General features: G+C 39.2%; 1 protein-coding gene across 3 annotated transcripts in view; it reads right to left on the bottom strand.

Moving 5' to 3' along the window:
- Positions 1–141: 141 nt before the first annotated feature.
- The window catches only part of sema3fa (sema domain, immunoglobulin domain (Ig), short basic domain, secreted, (semaphorin) 3Fa), a 47,027-nt gene continuing 29,713 nt past the window's right edge, over positions 142–17,455 (bottom strand). For all 3 annotated transcript variants that reach the window (XM_068315577.1, XM_068315578.1, XM_068315576.1), the window contains 13 exons: positions 16,674–16,767; positions 15,215–15,334; positions 13,171–13,310; positions 11,658–11,772; positions 6,534–6,603; positions 5,643–5,787; positions 4,907–5,129; positions 4,621–4,709; positions 4,488–4,529; positions 3,840–3,997; positions 3,058–3,125; positions 2,768–2,901; positions 142–2,638 (listed from right to left, as the gene is read on the bottom strand). In XM_068315577.1, coding sequence (XP_068171678.1) covers positions 2,210–2,638; positions 2,768–2,901; positions 3,058–3,125; positions 3,840–3,997; positions 4,488–4,529; positions 4,621–4,709; positions 4,907–5,129; positions 5,643–5,787; positions 6,534–6,603; positions 11,658–11,772; positions 13,171–13,310; positions 15,215–15,334; positions 16,674–16,767 — 1,827 coding nt within the window. In that variant the 3' untranslated portion in view covers positions 142–2,209. The remainder of the gene's footprint in view (positions 2,639–2,767; positions 2,902–3,057; positions 3,126–3,839; positions 3,998–4,487; positions 4,530–4,620; positions 4,710–4,906; positions 5,130–5,642; positions 5,788–6,533; positions 6,604–11,657; positions 11,773–13,170; positions 13,311–15,214; positions 15,335–16,673; positions 16,768–17,455) is intronic.

The raw sequence follows: 17,455 nt of genomic DNA on the forward strand, positions 1-17,455 counted from the left end.
TAAACATTAAGCAATTAAAAGAAAATTCTCTTGTAACTGAGTATTACACTCTTGTAGCGGTACACATTACTCAAAGAAAAAAAAAAGCTCATTAATGGCAAAGAGAACAGAACCTATATTATTATAAAATATAGAGCTTTATTTAATTAGTCAGCAACATGTATGAGGAAGAAAAAAGATAGTTTTGTCCAAGTCATTACAATAACATCAACTGTGCATTATATCATATATTACCTTAATCACCACCCAGCCAACCAGAGAAAATAAAATAGATGCACATGTTTGAATATATGCAATTTTGTTTTTAGAACAAGAGATAGAAATAATAGATACACACACATACACACACACATACACAAAGAGTGAGTGAGTGAGTGAGAGAGAGAGAGAGAGAGAGAGAGAGAGAGAGAGAGAGAGAGAGAGAGAGAGAGAGAGAGAGAGAGAGAGAGAGAGAGAGAGAGAGATATTTCAAATGACAATCTGATCTTTCTGTACTTTCATTTCCCTGCAGAAACAGTTTGAAGCACATCTTTCTTGCAACGAGAGGATTTCCATATTCCTACAACAAGGAAGACATTCACTGACAGCCACAGTAACATAACATTTGAGACAAATACCATTTACGTACACTGTACATGCCATGCACGATGAAGTCACCTTTTTAAAGATTTTGGTACATTTCTCTCCAGGTTTTGCCGTGATCAGCTTGTTAGTGGTTTCTCAGTTTATCTATTAAGTGGAAGTAGCTCAGTACCAACATTTTTAGCAATGTGTGAAGTCTGTGGCATGTATGATAGCGGGATGGCACTGCACCAGACTGATTAATGAAGCAGCCATCAAAGTCTGTCAAGCAGCTTGTAGATTAGTCGAGCACCACTCAAATGAGTCCTATCCTAATCACTGAAAGTCAGTGCATTTCACACTGTGATTCAAAAGAACTGCAATTTTTGTAAATGACTAATAACCACCTAATGAAACCAAAGTTAGCTGCTAACTGGTAGTTATGTAAATGTTTCCTGGAGCTGATGAAAACATTTGCGCATACGTGATGCACAAATGTTACATATGATGCGTCGTTGCTCTGCTCATAACGAATACTGTAGTGCTGATGCCACAGACAATGAATTATTTTCTGATTAGCACAATAACCATCTTGGCAACAGAAGGTGCTTTGTCTCTAATATTCCTCTAATATATATATATATTTTTTTTCTATCAAAAACTGTTACACATAGAGCACATTTAGCTGCCTGTTGGAATTTCTTCTCAATAGAGAAAAGAGAAGGCAATGTTTTATTTTCAGCTTTTGTGTCATCCAGAAACCCTTTCATTCCGAAAAACAGCTTATCACAAAGGTCACGATTGTTATGATACAACATTAGATGTCATATTCACATATGAACAAAAACAAACCCTCGGCACAGACTGATTTTGGAAGAATTTTCGGCAGGTGATGCAACGATGTTGCTTGAGGCCTGGATAGACCACAGCTTAGGAGGAGAAGTCTGAGCTGCCCGTAAGGGCCTCTTATTAACATGTGACTGCATGGGGATGACATTTAGCCACAGCTGCAGTCTGTGAGCATTTCTTTTTATCCCTGTTGAAAAAAATCCCGTCATCATTCTATCAACAGCTTCCAGTAAAAAAAAAAAAAGTCTGTTATGCATCACAGAGTTCTGGTGGACAAGTTGAGAAATTCACTGAACCAGCGACTTGACTTCCAGCTTAGACACTGAATACTGCCTGCAGTCAATGTGATCCAACGTGGCCGCCTTCAACAGTTTGTGAATAAATGTTCTTCGGCTTCAGTCCATGCATGGATCCTCTCAATGTCCTGGCTTGTTGTTTCTCAAAAACACCAAACATAAAGATATTTTCAACATAATAACACATCGTAATAAACAATAACACTAACAATAATATTATAATAACAACAATATTTGCACAGATTTAGCTATTCACAGAAAACATGTTATCTAGATAGGTACAAAGAATTACTTTTTACAACCTACAATAAATATTGTGTATTTTCCCCAACAGTTACATGGAAACTGTTTGATGCTGTTTCTCTTGCTTGTGGTTTCCCTCTTGTTCGTTATGATAATTTGATTTTTCCCAAAAGTGGAGGGTTGCAGTGTGTATGAGGTGGTGTGAAAAGGCAGACTCGGGAAGAGGGTGTTTGAGTATGACAGGACATAAATCCAGCTTCTCATGTCTGAGCTGGGGTCGTCAGTTCATCATGATGCCGACGATTGCGAGGCTTCTTCTGTTCTTTCAGCTCCTTCAGGCTCTTGGCTTTATTGTCCCCGATGCTGCCTTCTCCAAGCTGCCAGTAGTCCTGGCAGTACTGGTTGATCAGGCCCATCTCTGGTTGGCTCAGAATGGTCAGCAGGTCTTTATACTGGCCAGCGTTTGGTGTCCAGGTGCTGGACTGCAGCGGAGGGAGAGCCGGGCCACCAGTTTCCACCAACACATTGTTCACCGTGCGACTGGAGAGGACCACGAGTTGAAGTTTGACGAGCGTGTGCTTGAAGTTTTTCTCCGTGGATGTGCACTGGTAGATGCCGCCATCTGATGACTGCAAAGAGCGGATCAGAAGTCCATGTTCTGTTTTCAGAATGCGTCCCTCTGACCGAATCTGGAAAGAAGGATGGTGAAAAGTGAACTTTTGTTTCAACTAAAACAAAATTCAGTAGTTTGTCTTGTCTTGCTTCATTCTGAATCACACGTGAAGAAGATGTCGCTGTACAATGAGAGCTTTACTCACCTCTTTTCTCCTGTCGCTGTTCTCCCTCTGTAGGTGCCACTTGAGAGACACATGGGGAGACCTGGCCTGGCACTCCAGGAATGTAGTGCTGCCTTCCACCCCATACTGAACCGACTCCAGAGTGTTCTTATTGGCTATAAACAAAATGCTGGGTTATATTTAAAGGACAGATGAATAGAGCATAATCAAGAACCCTAGAAATGAATGGGAATAAATAAACATAATTTAGATAAACATCATTATTCCATTTTAAAGTGCATTTGTAGACTTAATCTTATCCCTATACTCACTGTTGGAGTTATAGCCTCTACACTGTCGGATTGGATTGCCGTACTTCACATCCTGCCGACGGCTCCGTCTGTAGTGGTGAGATCACCAAATCAAAAACAAAGAGCTTAACTTCAAAAATCGAAAATTTTACTTTCAGTTGTAAAAAGGAAAAAAAGTTCTTATTACACATTCACAGCCAAGTATTGTACATCATGAACATTGCCCCCCCCCCAGCTAACCATCTGCTCCTGACCATCCTGCAAAGACAGTTTACTCTTTGGACTTCTCTTCTTCGCCTGTATACACCAACCATGTATATCACATCAACACGTGTTCACGTGTTACTCATCACACTTCATCGACTCCCAAAGCTCTTTCTTCTCTTCTTCTCCCATGTGCCTATGCTTCCTTCCTTTTATTTTAGGCTATTCTTTTTCCTGTTGTTATAATTATGTAACAGCATGTATATAATGTTACTTATACTTTCTGTCATGTGTGTATTTATTGTATTTATTGTATCTCTTGCGAGCAGATGTCACCTGAATTTCCCTTGGGATCATTAAAGTATATATCTATCTATCTATCTATCTATCTATCTATCTATCTATCTATCTATCTATCTATCTTAATGTAAATTGTAAATACTTTTTTATTCCTTATTCCGTATTACTCCTTATTGCTTCTCTTCCACTTTGTAATGCACCGGCACCGCGTCAAGTTCCTCATATGGTAAACTTTACTGTACTTGGCAATAAAGCCTTTTCTGATTCTGATGACCTGCTCACACTAACTTCATCCCCACCTCTTCTGTGAGGATGAGTATCTGGAGCATGATTTTCCATCCCAAGCGCAGTACGGGTCTCTGGCCAGGCAGCAGTCAGCACAGGCTTCCCCATACACGTCACAGCGATGGAGAGCCAGGTGGGTCACCCCCAAGACTGACCCCACATACAGTTGTTGCTATTACAAAAACAGACATAAAGAAAAGAAATACATATTTTTAAGATAATTTTTTCATTGAAGACAATTTTCTTGTGACATTAAATGATGGAACAGCACAGTTTAAAAATAAAATACAGATATTCTGGTACTTGCATTAAGTTTATAAGCAAGAGGTTCTTTCCTGAAGTATATAAAAACAGCTTCACTTAAAAACATAACATATCTTGAAACATATTTACCTTATTACTGGAGGTTTGTTTTTCACCACTCCAATGTGTAAAATTCATCTCTTGAGTCTGTTAAGCCTGTCATTGTTGTACTGGCTCATTTTTAAAAAGATATTCAAAGACAAGATGTTTTGTATGGCAGTGTTTCTAAATTTCGTATCAAATCATGCAATTGTTTAAAAAAAATTTTTTTTCAAGAGTATACACACAGCTCAGAAGTCAAACTGCTGTGTTGCATTTATTGCTTGTTTATTTGACTATTAGTTCTCAAAGCAACCTACCCGTTTTGAAGAAATCTTCATGGTGGTAATCGGCGTGGGAATCTGCAAAGAGTTTACAGTAACAGAATTACGTGAGAAGACGATGAACAAAACTAGGAAAGATTCAGAAGAAGCACATGAAGGATGTTCAGACCTTAAAAACTTCTACTTCCTCCAAGACCAGCTCCTCTGTCTGCAAGTCATCTCTAGGCAGGACAATCACTTTCTGGACTGAACCCCGATCTGTAAAATATAAAAGAGAGGCAACTTTAATTGTAGTTCTGCAAATGCTTTGAGCTCTGACCTCCTCCTCAGGCTGATCTTCATCTCTTCAAGAGAGTTCCCTTTATTTAACCCATCTACACAGATTGATCAATAGTGTAACTGTCAGATCAGTGGGGAATAATAATGCAATGCACTTCAGGCCTTGGAGCACTGACCTGTACCCAGGAAGAGCACCTCATAGTTCCCGTCAGCAGCTGCCACTTGGTCCACAGCAATTGTTGTGAACTCATAGTCCACGTTGGTTCTGACCACTAGGGGGCGCTTGTGCACTGGGTATACAGTATTGTACATGGCAGGGTGGTTTCTCATGAAGTTGATAACCTCATCTGGGTAATCCTTTGTGGATTTCATGTTGGGGGTGAAAGTGCCCCCGGGACACTGTTAAAACAAACAAAAAAGAATACGAAAATCCCAAATGTGCCAAACCAGCAATTTTTTCATATTCCATTAACAGCACAAATATGATCTTGTATAAAATGAGGACACTTATATACAGCGTGCCCTCATTCTTTGTGGTTACTGCGTTCCAGGAACCACACGCGATTCATGTATTCCACGATAGAGCGACAAACCATTTATCTTATTATTTAATGTCATTTAAACGTTTATGACCCTCCTCATACTGATATTAAACCACCTTCTATCTGTAATACCTTTTCTCATACTGTAATCGACTGTTTAAAGCATTTTTGTGTCTCACAGAAGTCCTAGACTCACAGAACGTAGCGCACTTCCGGATGCCGCCAGCCAATAGAATGTGCGTACTGTATCACATGACTGCCTACCAAAAATCTGCGATGAGGTGAAGTGACGAGCTTTGATGCACGAATGCACAGGGGCACACTGTATATATACCTGTATATATTTTTATTGCTAGTATTTATAACTCACAGTGCCGGGTCGTGGGTAGGGGATCTTCCCAGTGTAAGCCACCCACTGGTAATTTGGCCCCTCCTTGTGTGCAAAAGGCCCATTGAAAACCATACGGATGTCAGCCATGGAGTAGACGCACACTGCTGAGCCTTTAAACACAGCTCTGGAGTATGGAGGGAGAAAGAAAAAGTTAGAACACAGCATGACTTGGTGAACAATGAGGAACTTTCTCCTTGAAATAATTGCTAAGGGTGTTTTCTGCTGCTCATAAAATCCACCTTCCTTCCCACATACTCAGCTGTCCTCTTACAGGAACACATTGAAACATTATGATGTACTAACAGGCCCTCAGAACCAACTCAAGCAGAGTCAAGTAGTCTGACACACTGACATACAAACACCCACATAATGCAGAGAATCGCCAGAGCTCGGGCTCGAGCCGCTGTGTGGTGGGTGGACTGTGTTTGTAAGTCCTGTCTAGAGGCTCTATCATTAGCACCACATATGTTTTTATCAGCTGGGTTTAATTGTGGCTGACGCTGAAGAAGAGGACTGAAACAATAACAGTGTTTGTTTCTCAAATGCATTAATCAAGACATGTTTTATTATGACTCAGTGTGCACTTCACCCTGCTTGTGTGCAGCCTTGTCTAGTTGGTAACTGTGAATTTTAATGCTGTGAAATGAATGACAACCTGAACTAAGGAACTATAGGCTCAGTCAGTCTGTCAGAGGAGTGTGACTCCCTATGGGCTTCAGATTTAAAACATTGTTTCAGTATAAATGTGGCAAGCATTTTAAAATCATAGTGTGCTGAAATCTCCAGGCTGTGTGAAAATGAACCCAAACTGCACAAAGAAACAAAAATACACCTTCCCACCAAACTACACGAAAGATGTCAGTCACTCACCCTGAAACTGAGAAGACTCCATAGATGACAGGATTCTTGGTGTCCTGAGTTGGCTGGATATACACATCTCCTAATAGATAAAGACAGAATTTATATGAATTATTCACAGTAATTAAATGCTGCGACTGAAAAAGCAGTCAGATCCTATGAATCAGCGATGATTTAAAAAGTACAACACTTCTAAATGCAGAATTTCAGTGTTAAAGCATGTTCATCAAACGTGCATTTCTTTAGGTATTTACTAATAGAGCAGAGACATGCATCTCTGGCTCATATAACCATATATGGCTTGTTTTTATTTTTCACACTAATACATCAGTGTTTCTGTGTATCCACTGATTTAAACTATAACTCTTTAGGTTATTACTATTTTGTCTGTTATTGTATGTAGTCTGTGGGCATTCTCATCATCTGGGTCATGATACAGTAGATCTACATGTCAAATAAAGTCAACTGGAATTATAGGAAACAGGATTCTTCAGTTATTGTATGTAAACTATAAATGTGACTCAATCAAGAACAATAACTGGTTTGGTTAAAACGCAGAAAAACGAAGAAAAACATGATGCACTGAGTAAATACTCATATCTGTTTATGAATAAAACCATCCTAAACATTTATAAGTTCCAAGGTTACACCATCAATCCAGAGTAAAAACCTCCATGAGGGTCGGGGGAGGATCTGACTGAGCTGGCTTGTTTGGCCAGCAGTGTTACCTCACAGCAACAAGGTTCTGGATCCAATTTTGTTTTGTGCAAAGTTTCTATGTTCTCCCCGTGTCTCTATGGGAACTCTCAGGGTTCTCATGCTTCCTCCCACCTCCAAAAACATGCACCTTAGGTGAATTGGTTGCACCAAATTGTCCAAAAGTGTGTGTATGAATGGTTGTCTGTCTATGTGTGGCCCCGCGATGTGCCGGCACTCATCCAGGGTGTACCCCGCCTTTCGTCCATAGCCAGTTGGGATTGCTCCAGCAGACTAGTAATACAAAAGGCAGATACACAACTGTAGACTGGATAATTATGATGGTCTCATCTTCAAGAGGATAGATTTATCTGCTATTAAAATAAAATAATTACTAATGGAAAACTTGTAATGTTCCATCATTGGGCATAACTGGATCCAGACTATTGTTACATCCTGCTTCAAAGCGGTGATGTATTGTAATTGTCAGTGTTTGTTTGTCCATCTGTACGTAAGTACGTTAGTTCACCAAATATCTTCGCATCTGTTGCAGATAGAAAGATGAAACAAAAAGCACATTGCTCGTGCGGCAAAGGGGATGAAAATGAGATGATGACCTTGACCTTGAAAAAACTAGGTCAAGGTCGAATTTTAACTTTTGTACACTCAGAAACTGGATAAGACAGAAAGACGAGGGAGAAGGCCAGTGTGAGTAAGACCATAGATCAAAGCGACTGATTTGATCTATGAAAGTAGGTCAGAGCACTCACTTTGATCTTTGACCTGTGCAAGTAGGTCAGGGTAAAATCTTGAATTCAGGGGTGTCGCGGGATGTTGCATTCTCTGAATGTTTCAGAGACAATGGTGTTGGTATGCACTCTACTATTGTTGGAATGTGTAGATCTCCTCTGTAGGAGTTTAAAGACGTGTTCTCATAAACTGTGGTTACTAGAGCCCCAATGAGATCCTGAATCCAAACCATTGCAAATCTAAAACTATACTTCCTTAGCTCTCAGCAGGGAGTATAAGCGAAGTAAAGATCTCTGGTGAAACATGAAACAAGCTTAATAGCAGCCATATGAATCCAGTGACCAACCCCGAGTATCCTCTGATGAGAAAAAGGTGCAAGGAAATATAATGAGGAAACTGAACGTGTAAGGGAATGATAACACACTGAGAACAGAGTGAAAAGGGATGAGGTGTCTTATATTAAATAGCATTAAAAATGCAAGGCCAACAATTGTCTTTTGTTGATAGTTATCTCTGAAGCTAAAAGCAAGCCACATAAATCTGTCTCTGTAATGGACTTGGATCTATCCTCACAGATGAATTTCTCAAATATCACCTTAATGAATGTGAGAAACAGCAGTAAAAGAACAAATGCTGATCCACCATTCTCCTCGTGTAATTGGGGAGACATGTAATGACATGTGATTTGATCATTGTGCCCTTGGATTTTTTTTTTTTTTTGGAGCAGAAGCTCACATTCATATGAATTGTTATGGAAACCATTCCGAATCTACAAAGATGCAAAATCAACTAACTGTCCTTTGATCATGAGTTTGAAATCACTTAAGAGAAAGACCTACTAACAATTCTAAGGTATGGAAATGACACGTAATGACTGCACACTAAAGCAAAAATTAACATTTGGCAAACAAAGGAGAGATTCATAATCCATCTGACGCCAGGTTGACAGGCCTCCTGGCTACAGAATGAACGCAGTGAAAGAAAATAAATGAATCAGCAGAGAACAAGTTGTGTCAGTGCCATGCTTGTTTCTGACGTGTCAGGTGGGTCTTTCAGCTGCTCTAGGCATTATATTAGCAGAGAAACTTCTCTGAATACTGTAAGCACAGAAAGAACAAATTAAGGGGACTTAAATATAAAACACATCAATTTTCTTGGAACAAAGAAAATTGGAAAACAAATAACAACAAACTTATCTTTGTCTTCATATATAATGAGACGTTTTAGGTCCACAGCGGAAAAAATAAGTCAATGAAAAAAACAATGTTGTACTTCATACCGGTAATTACATTTCAGAAAAGGCAATAAAAGTTTATGATCCACACATTTGTTCACATTTTTGTCTTTGAGGCATTTTAATCTCCCTTGTATTTGTACGTATCTCCCATCTCTTGGTATTGCTGCTCTCCCCTGATACAAAAGTTAATTTTTTCTTTCCTGTTCTCCTCTTCCTCACATCTGAATTTACTCCGATGTGCCCCTTGAGTCTTCATAGAACCACTCCGATGCCTCTGCTGAGCTCCACCACGACCAGTATGCCTGAACACAGAATTCATTTCTAACAGACTGTGGTTGTGGGGAGGACAACCACGGAGTTGTGGGATGTTACACTGCAGCTCAGAAGTCATAGTGACCTCACCACAAGTGCCCATCTGCACTAAAATGACAACTGACCCAGTGCGCTACGGATAAAATGCTAAAGACGGCAGCGATGCTGACAGAAAAGTGTTCTCCTGTCACTGACAGAGTGCTCTTACTGCACAACATACATTTGCAACTTGCAAAGCCTCATCACAGCAGGAATAGGAGATGCTGCTATATATTTAGAACACAGCTGAGCTAGATTTTCAGCGACTACGGTAAATTATTTAATTCAGCAACTTTAACACAATTTGGGCGAAAACAGGAATAAATGTGCATGTTAACACAACATAGCATATGTTCATTTATATTTATTTATTTGTTTATTTTAATTTAATTTATTATACTTTAGTAATTCCCAAATGGAAATTAAGAGCACACTCTAGTTTGAACAAACACATGCATACAGTATATATGATAGTATGTGTATATGTATGTATGTATGGTATGTATTTATGTTAGTATGTGTTCACAGAACGATTGCAATAGTTTTTGACAATTTCAATAGAAAATATATCTGCCTTGGGACATTTATCACAACAAACAGCATCAGGTAAATAAACAATTGTTTGTCTTAAATATATGAGAAATAACAGAATTATAGAAATCTCAAGGAAGAGCCATGCATTCTCTTTATTCAAATTTTTTTCCACTGTGTGACATAAATTCTGAAGTACAGCTAGTGATTGTTGCCCTCCATAAAATGTCACCCACGAAAATATGATTCTATTTGTTTAACTGCACCCTTCCTGTTGCCCACTTCCAAATCACACTCTTCACAAATTCACCAGCTTTATGAATTAAATTTACTATGGGATTTATCTTGCTGCCACCCAGGGCAGATGTTCTTCTGCCACAGTCTCCCTGATGTACTAGGATAGACAAAGTCACAAATCATTATTTATTAAATAATTGCGTTTACTAACACCTGTTTCTGTAATTTGAACACGTACTGTCACCTGGTCTCGGGAAAAGTGAGACAGCTCATGGTAAATGAATCGTAAGTGAGTTATTAAAATTTAAACAACAGAAAGTCTTTAAACTATGGAAGAATTTTGTTAGATTAATTTCCCGTTACATAACATCTGCATTCAAATTATGCCTTCAAAAACTGATGGAAAGCAGTGAAAGATTTGTTTCTCATACCATCAGTCATTATAATTTCAAGGATACTACAAATCCCTGCTTAATCCTGTCAGTCATAAGAATGACGGACAGGCCAGGATGATCCACAGGGGGTTGGACAAGCGTCCGCTACTCATTACTTTGATTGCTATGAATGTGTGTGTTTGCTTTTCTAACTCCACACATGTTGATGATGCTAGAAATGTACACACTCTTACTGTTACCTCCAAGGATGTTACCTTCAGCAGTCACACAGATCTTCAGAGGAAAAGACATGTCAAGCTTAACTTGTCATCCATATTTTAATCTAAACCTGCTGCTTCTCTGGGATTTTTCTAGCATTGCTCAACATAAGAGGACACACTGCTGCAAATGCCGTTCCGGTGTGTGTGTGTCCCTCCACCAGTACAGTAAGCTGTTGGCTCTCACACTGCAGCGAAATCTGAGTTAATGCTGAAGGCCTTAAAACTCACAGCATCATGGTGAAAGTATGCAAGGCAAATGGATGTCAACATGTGAGGAGAACATTGCAAATGAGGGAATTGTTGAGACTAAATGTGTCAACAAGGCATCCATTTGGAGAGCTGTGTTTTGAATTGGTTTTGCACGGTCTTGTAGGATTTCCATCTGCGAGCTTTTCTGTCAGGTCGTATATATAAATATATATTCCTTATGTGCTTCACATTGAGCACTCTAAGTAGATGTTTTAATTGAGCTCTAAGTTGTGGAATATGAGCTGTAAAAATGACACATTAAGTATTTTTCAATATTAGTTTTGAAGTTAACTTCTAGAAAACGAACTCAGAGCAGCAGAATGTAAATTATCAACAGGTTGCTGAGGAGAATGCAATATCAACACATAAAGAACTCATCACAGAAATGGAGGAAGAGTCTTTTATACAGGGAAATAATAATTCAACTCACTTAGTTCATCAAAGTGTGTCTCTATGCCGTCGGCCCCGGGTACTGAGCAGATGAGTCGGGCTTTCAGGAACGTGCTCCACTTGTTGACCAGGCAGCAGTGTCCACCATCATCATTCTGTGGGTAGAAGATGGACAGTGGTCATCCTTCCAGCTCTATGGGAGTGGACATTTAGAAATAAGGGTTAACAGTAATTGCATCGGGTCTTCAGGCGTTGGACCTGCATGAATAAAGGTTAGTTGTTTCAACTTGGGCCATCTGCACAGGAACGCTTGGCAGCTGCAACACAAGACTTCTGATGGAAACCAAAAGAGATGGAGTGTTTTTTTGGGTTTTGTTTAAAGGTTGACATTTTCATTCAGCAATGTTAGGGACACGCACATTTCTACAAGTGGTTATTCTGTCTGCTATTCTAGGCTGAACAAGTAAATGAAACAATAAAACAGATATTCATGATTCCCAGAGGATGGACCTGACAATAACGTAATGTTTCTTACACCAACAGGTTTACATGATGTTGTTCAGACCTAAATACGTTGACAGTCATTGAACTGAACACAATTATATCATAAGTTCAAATGTGTTCCTTGGAATATCAGTCTGAATCAGCAAACTGACAAATAATTCTTGATTGTCATACATCCTGTGAGGGATTCACTGATTTCATAAAACAAACTAACAAATATGATGGACTGATACAGAATTTGGTCAAGAGAGTTATAGTTTCCAGGGAATAAATTGTAAAAAAAAAAAATCTTTATTGTGAGCATCATTATGAAGTCACTTTATTTCATCCTTACTTTTTGACTACATAACTAAGTTAAGATAAACTAGTAACATCTGGTCCTCAGTCACCCTTTGTTACACTGAACTATCCTAGACTTTGCTTAATACCAGCAGTCAAAATGCAGCGAACCTGTTAAAATACCAATGCTAGCATTTAGCTCAAAGCACCACTGTACCTCCTTCCACCACACATGGCTGCAGACTCCTTGTCTGGCCTAATGTTTCTCCTACTTTGGGAATGAATCCAGCAAATGCAAGAATGTCTTGAGAGACATTTGTCTGAAGTCCATATGCAGATGGTTTAAAAGTTTTGGACTCTGAGTCATTATTTGTCCATCCTTGCTGAAAAACAACACTCCAGGCCACAGCACATCCCAGAGTAAACACAGCTCTGCGTTTGTGTGGATGTCTATGCATGTATACAGATGTGGCCCAAAGTAAAATCTGTCTCTCAAACATTTCATCTGGAGGAATTAAAATAAAAGAATAGTTTCCAAACTTGGAAACTGAGGCAAACAGCACAGAGTTACTTTTCTGGTAACTGACTGGTAATTCATGTGCATTACAGCTTAGTGCTAAGTAATTACTGACGATCATGGGGATCTTCCTCTCTGGGTCTACAAGACACTAAGAAACAGGCAGCAGACTGTAAGCAACCATTATGGGAACATATAAACCTTTCAGCTGTGATGATCAACATGAGGTTTGTTGACTTGTGTGATAACTCACCAGGCAGATCCGCCCTATCCTGGACTGGGTCATGGGACTCTGGCCCATCTCGGAGGCTTTCTCGCGGAAGAAGAAGTAGAGCTTGTCATCATTCTTTTCAGCGCTGTCTGGGATGAGGTGTGCGTGGACGAATGTGGGATCTGTGAAGGACAAAAAAGAGGTGAAGTCAGCATCAGCGGCTCTTAGGTTCATGTTGTTTGACACATAGGCTGCATAAAAATGTCCAGAATTTACGGCACTTAAAGGGAACACTGAGGCCTATCCAGGCTGACAAATCATTACATTAGCTCTGTGATGACCCCCAGTAATTTTCTTTAATGTCTAATCAGTCTTTGTCCTAATTTATTTAACCTTCGAAGGACCTGTTCATATCGAGCTTTCAAATATGTCTTTGATGAACACAATAAAATGCTCATTTGTACACCGAAACTAATTTTGTTAGCTGTAATCATTTCTTTTTGTCCAGCCCTTATTCAATTTGCTGACGTTAATCTAATGTAACAGTAATATGAGCAGTGGTCAAAGCTACACATGTAAAATGGATGTCTTCAAAAATATTCTACGTGTCTTCACAAGAGATTCATTGAGAATCTGAAGATAAATATTAATTTTCTAATATCCCTGATCGTTCATTTGTTGTGTACAGCTACATCTCAAGATTTTGTCTTATGACCAAGAGAAAATACATTTTGCAAAAAAAATATTGAATAATTGTACATCCTTTATGTATATGTGACTGTTGATTCAAGAGAACATGTATCATTGCAATTTATAACATATACACCAAATATGTTCCTTTGCATTTTATTTCCACAACTGTTTAACTGATTCAGGCAGAATTTGTAGCTGAATGCCTTTAACATTTAACCTTGACTTGATCACTGTGTTTGCTTCATACAATGGGCTCCTGGATGTCCGTTGTGTTATCATATCATATAACATGTCCATGCAAGCAATAAAATCATGCTGATCTTTTTGTCATCTATGGTGAGACCAAATCCATACATTGGAGTTTTCTGTAGAAATACTATTTTTCTTTCAGCTCATCTATTAAAAGTCGCCATCAACATTTCCTCGTTCTTGTTTTTTATTTTATTTATTTTAAATTCTAGATTTTTGGGGGATTTTTTGCCACCACAATATGAACCTTCTTTCTTGTTCTGCCAACTGTCCCTGAAAGCAGAGATCTCTGTGAACAAATACTGAGTTTGGTCTTGGAGAAATCTTAAATCCTGTTTGTGACTGGTGCAAATTCTACAGGTGGAAAGAAAAAGGAAAGTAAAATGTGGCAATTTGGATTCATAGTTGAAGAAAAACCAAACGTATATTGAGTATGATTACCACTGAAACACAATAATAACAGACTGGGACTAAGAAAAACATGTGACCCATTTTACTTGAAAATTCTCAATATGGCAACGCAACACGCTTCCACACGCTAAATACTGGCAAACCAAAACCATGAGGAGGGGTGACCAGGAATCACATAATGGGGAGGGAAAATATACACATGGCTGATTAGCAGGACTCAGGTGTCTCTTTTCAGTCTACCACTACCAGGGGACTGTTGTCAGGGCAACAGGGTCAGACGAAAATCTGGGAACCAGCAACAGTGAAGGGGGCCATGATTGATTTGGCACTGGATACACCCTGGATGCGCCCAACCAGCATTTGTACTGCTGTGACAATCATAGCTAATTAGACAGTAGAGGCTGCGATGAGTTGTTGATGTTAATAATGCTGCACAACTGACCTCACGGTCAGGCTCTGAGGGCAAACAGTCAACAATTGTTATAATGTTAAGCAGCGTGAGCCAAATAATCATATGTTGAAGTAAAGCAGGATGGAAAGACAAAGAATCTCTTTTGTGAATGCCATTGGTTCCAGGAATAGATGACACGTGTGACATAAGCAGCATTTGGGAGGGTAGGTGAAACATCACTGTAACTTCAGGAGCTGAAGAATAAATTAAACACCATCTGGAAGGGGATGAATGAATGAATGAATGCTGGCAATGGATCAAGCGCTGAGCACCGACATTTACCATTTAACCATCTGGAGTTGTACTGATCAGTCCTCATGGCGGTCTGCTTCCCCAGTGTACGGAAGATAGCAGAATCAGTCCCCATGAAGTCAATGTAGACCGCTGCATACAGCTCTCCATCTGTCAATCACGTAGAAAAAAAAAAGGAAGGTGAAGTCGCAGTTGGCAAAATATTTTCTGGCACAAGGCAAGAGCATGTTCCCTCATGCATGTGATTTAAACTTCATTAAAAGGTTGCTTTGTCCCTCCAGGTCTCAAAATCGGAGTGGCGGCATGTAAGCAGCTGTGCTCTTAAGTTTGTACTCTTCTAGAAGATTGTTTTCTTTGAAATATAAAAATTATACACTATTTTGCCAAAATATATCACTCTATAAACATCTGGTGAAGCAAAAGTCACATTTGGGTCAAAACTGTTGACTTCACTATTATATTGCAGTCATACTCGTATCACACTCATTCGGCCAATCGGTATCATTTCATTGGACAGCTGGATTTCTGGGTACATCCAGCCTGATTCTGTTTCCTGACAATACCGCCTTCCCATCAGATCTGTTCGTGCAGTGTTTTGTTTTTTTTAAGTGTTAATACTCCACATCATAACCAATACCAGACGGAAATTTTCCGAACAAAAAAAAAAAAAAAGTGAAACGGACTCTTTCCTGGAGATCTAATATAAAACATTTTAAGGAGGTAAATGAGAGATGACAGGAAGAAGTGAGTGTAAAAAAATAACTGCTGGCACCTAACTCTGGGAAAGTCCAGTTTCTTCTGCTGTCCTCAGTGTGGTACGTTTGTCTCTTGGATATTAGGTAAGACGAACAGGGTCTGATTTTTTTGTTGTTGTTGCACTTTTGTTCAAGCCAGTTGGAATTGAGCTGACATAGTGTGGCTGTCTCTTTCTATTTCTCTTTTTATGTGTCTTCATTTTCTCTCTCTCTGACACACACAAACATATGGATGCACAGCCAAAGAGCATTGGTGATGAAAAGCCTTATTCTGACCACCTGTAAGCTGCTGACAACAAAAGACCACCCACGACACGACAGCTCAGGCATTAGTCTCATCGAACAAGTGAATAGAAAAACAAACAAAAAAACAAACCAAATCTTTACTGTGCTCCAGCAGAAATCATCAACGGATAAATTGTCATGTTCCAGTTTTCATAGAGTGAGGATTTTCTCCTCATTGATGCAAAGACACTGTCTTTGGGTTTTCATACGAATTTCTTGTACAAAATCATTAATCAAGTCAATAAAGATCAAATGAAATGTGAATGAAAATCTATCAGTCAGTATCACGTTGTTTGTAAGACTCATTAAAACACAGGGTTTCACAGATGTGGTCACAAGCGATTCCTGTGATACTTCAAACCCTTAAACTGCAGATTTTGAAAACTGCTGTGATGGCAATATATTTAAAGCTGTCTATGTAAGAAACAGGGCAAGAAACAGGGACTTACTGATCAAAGCAGAGACGCTGTTCAGTTTGGGGTCATAAGGACATTTTCCTTTCCCAGAATCCACTTTACCGGGTTCAAGTCGGAAAACGTATTCCTATAATGGTCAAAAGACAAGAAAAACAGCAGTGATTATTTTCCATTTGGTAACAGATTTATTGTGTTCAAGGATGTGGGTGAAGGTAATTCCTGAAATGTATCAAATAAAAAGCACTTGATATTAAAAACAAGATCATCAGACTAATATCATCATCAGTTTATAGACACAGTAATATTGACAAAGTGCAAGTTTTGACCACAAAGGCACTGAAAGAGACTCTCACAGAATCTGCTGAGGAGAACAAAAAGCACACAAAGCCAGTTATCTGTGAGATGAAGAGGTGGAAGAAAACGCTGAGAGCAATCCAAAACTCATCCGCCATGCTTCTGATGTTAATGGCTCAAGCAGGAATTCATTATTCCACAGTGCAAGAGGACATCTTGAACATCTGTGTCAACACTGGGTACATGTCTACATGGAGTTCGGTCTTCAAACTGGCTGATGTCTGACAGGTAGGAAAGCATGATGATGTTGAATCTGTGTTCCGACCTGTTCTGGGATATTTTTACTGCAACACCATGATGTATGAGTTAAGAGTGGATTGAAAGTCTATCATTTGGAACATCCAATAAAAAGACCTTTTATGGTGAAAGGAACTTTAAGTAAACCCTCTACCTAAGAACCCCCACATCTCTATGTTTTTTATTCATGACCATTTTAATGGAGCTCTACAAGTGTTGCTGTT

The sequence above is a fragment of the Antennarius striatus genome, chromosome 5 (genome assembly GCF_040054535.1).
Source record: "Antennarius striatus isolate MH-2024 chromosome 5, ASM4005453v1, whole genome shotgun sequence".
In the NCBI taxonomy this organism is placed as follows: Eukaryota; Metazoa; Chordata; class Actinopteri; order Lophiiformes; family Antennariidae; genus Antennarius; species Antennarius striatus.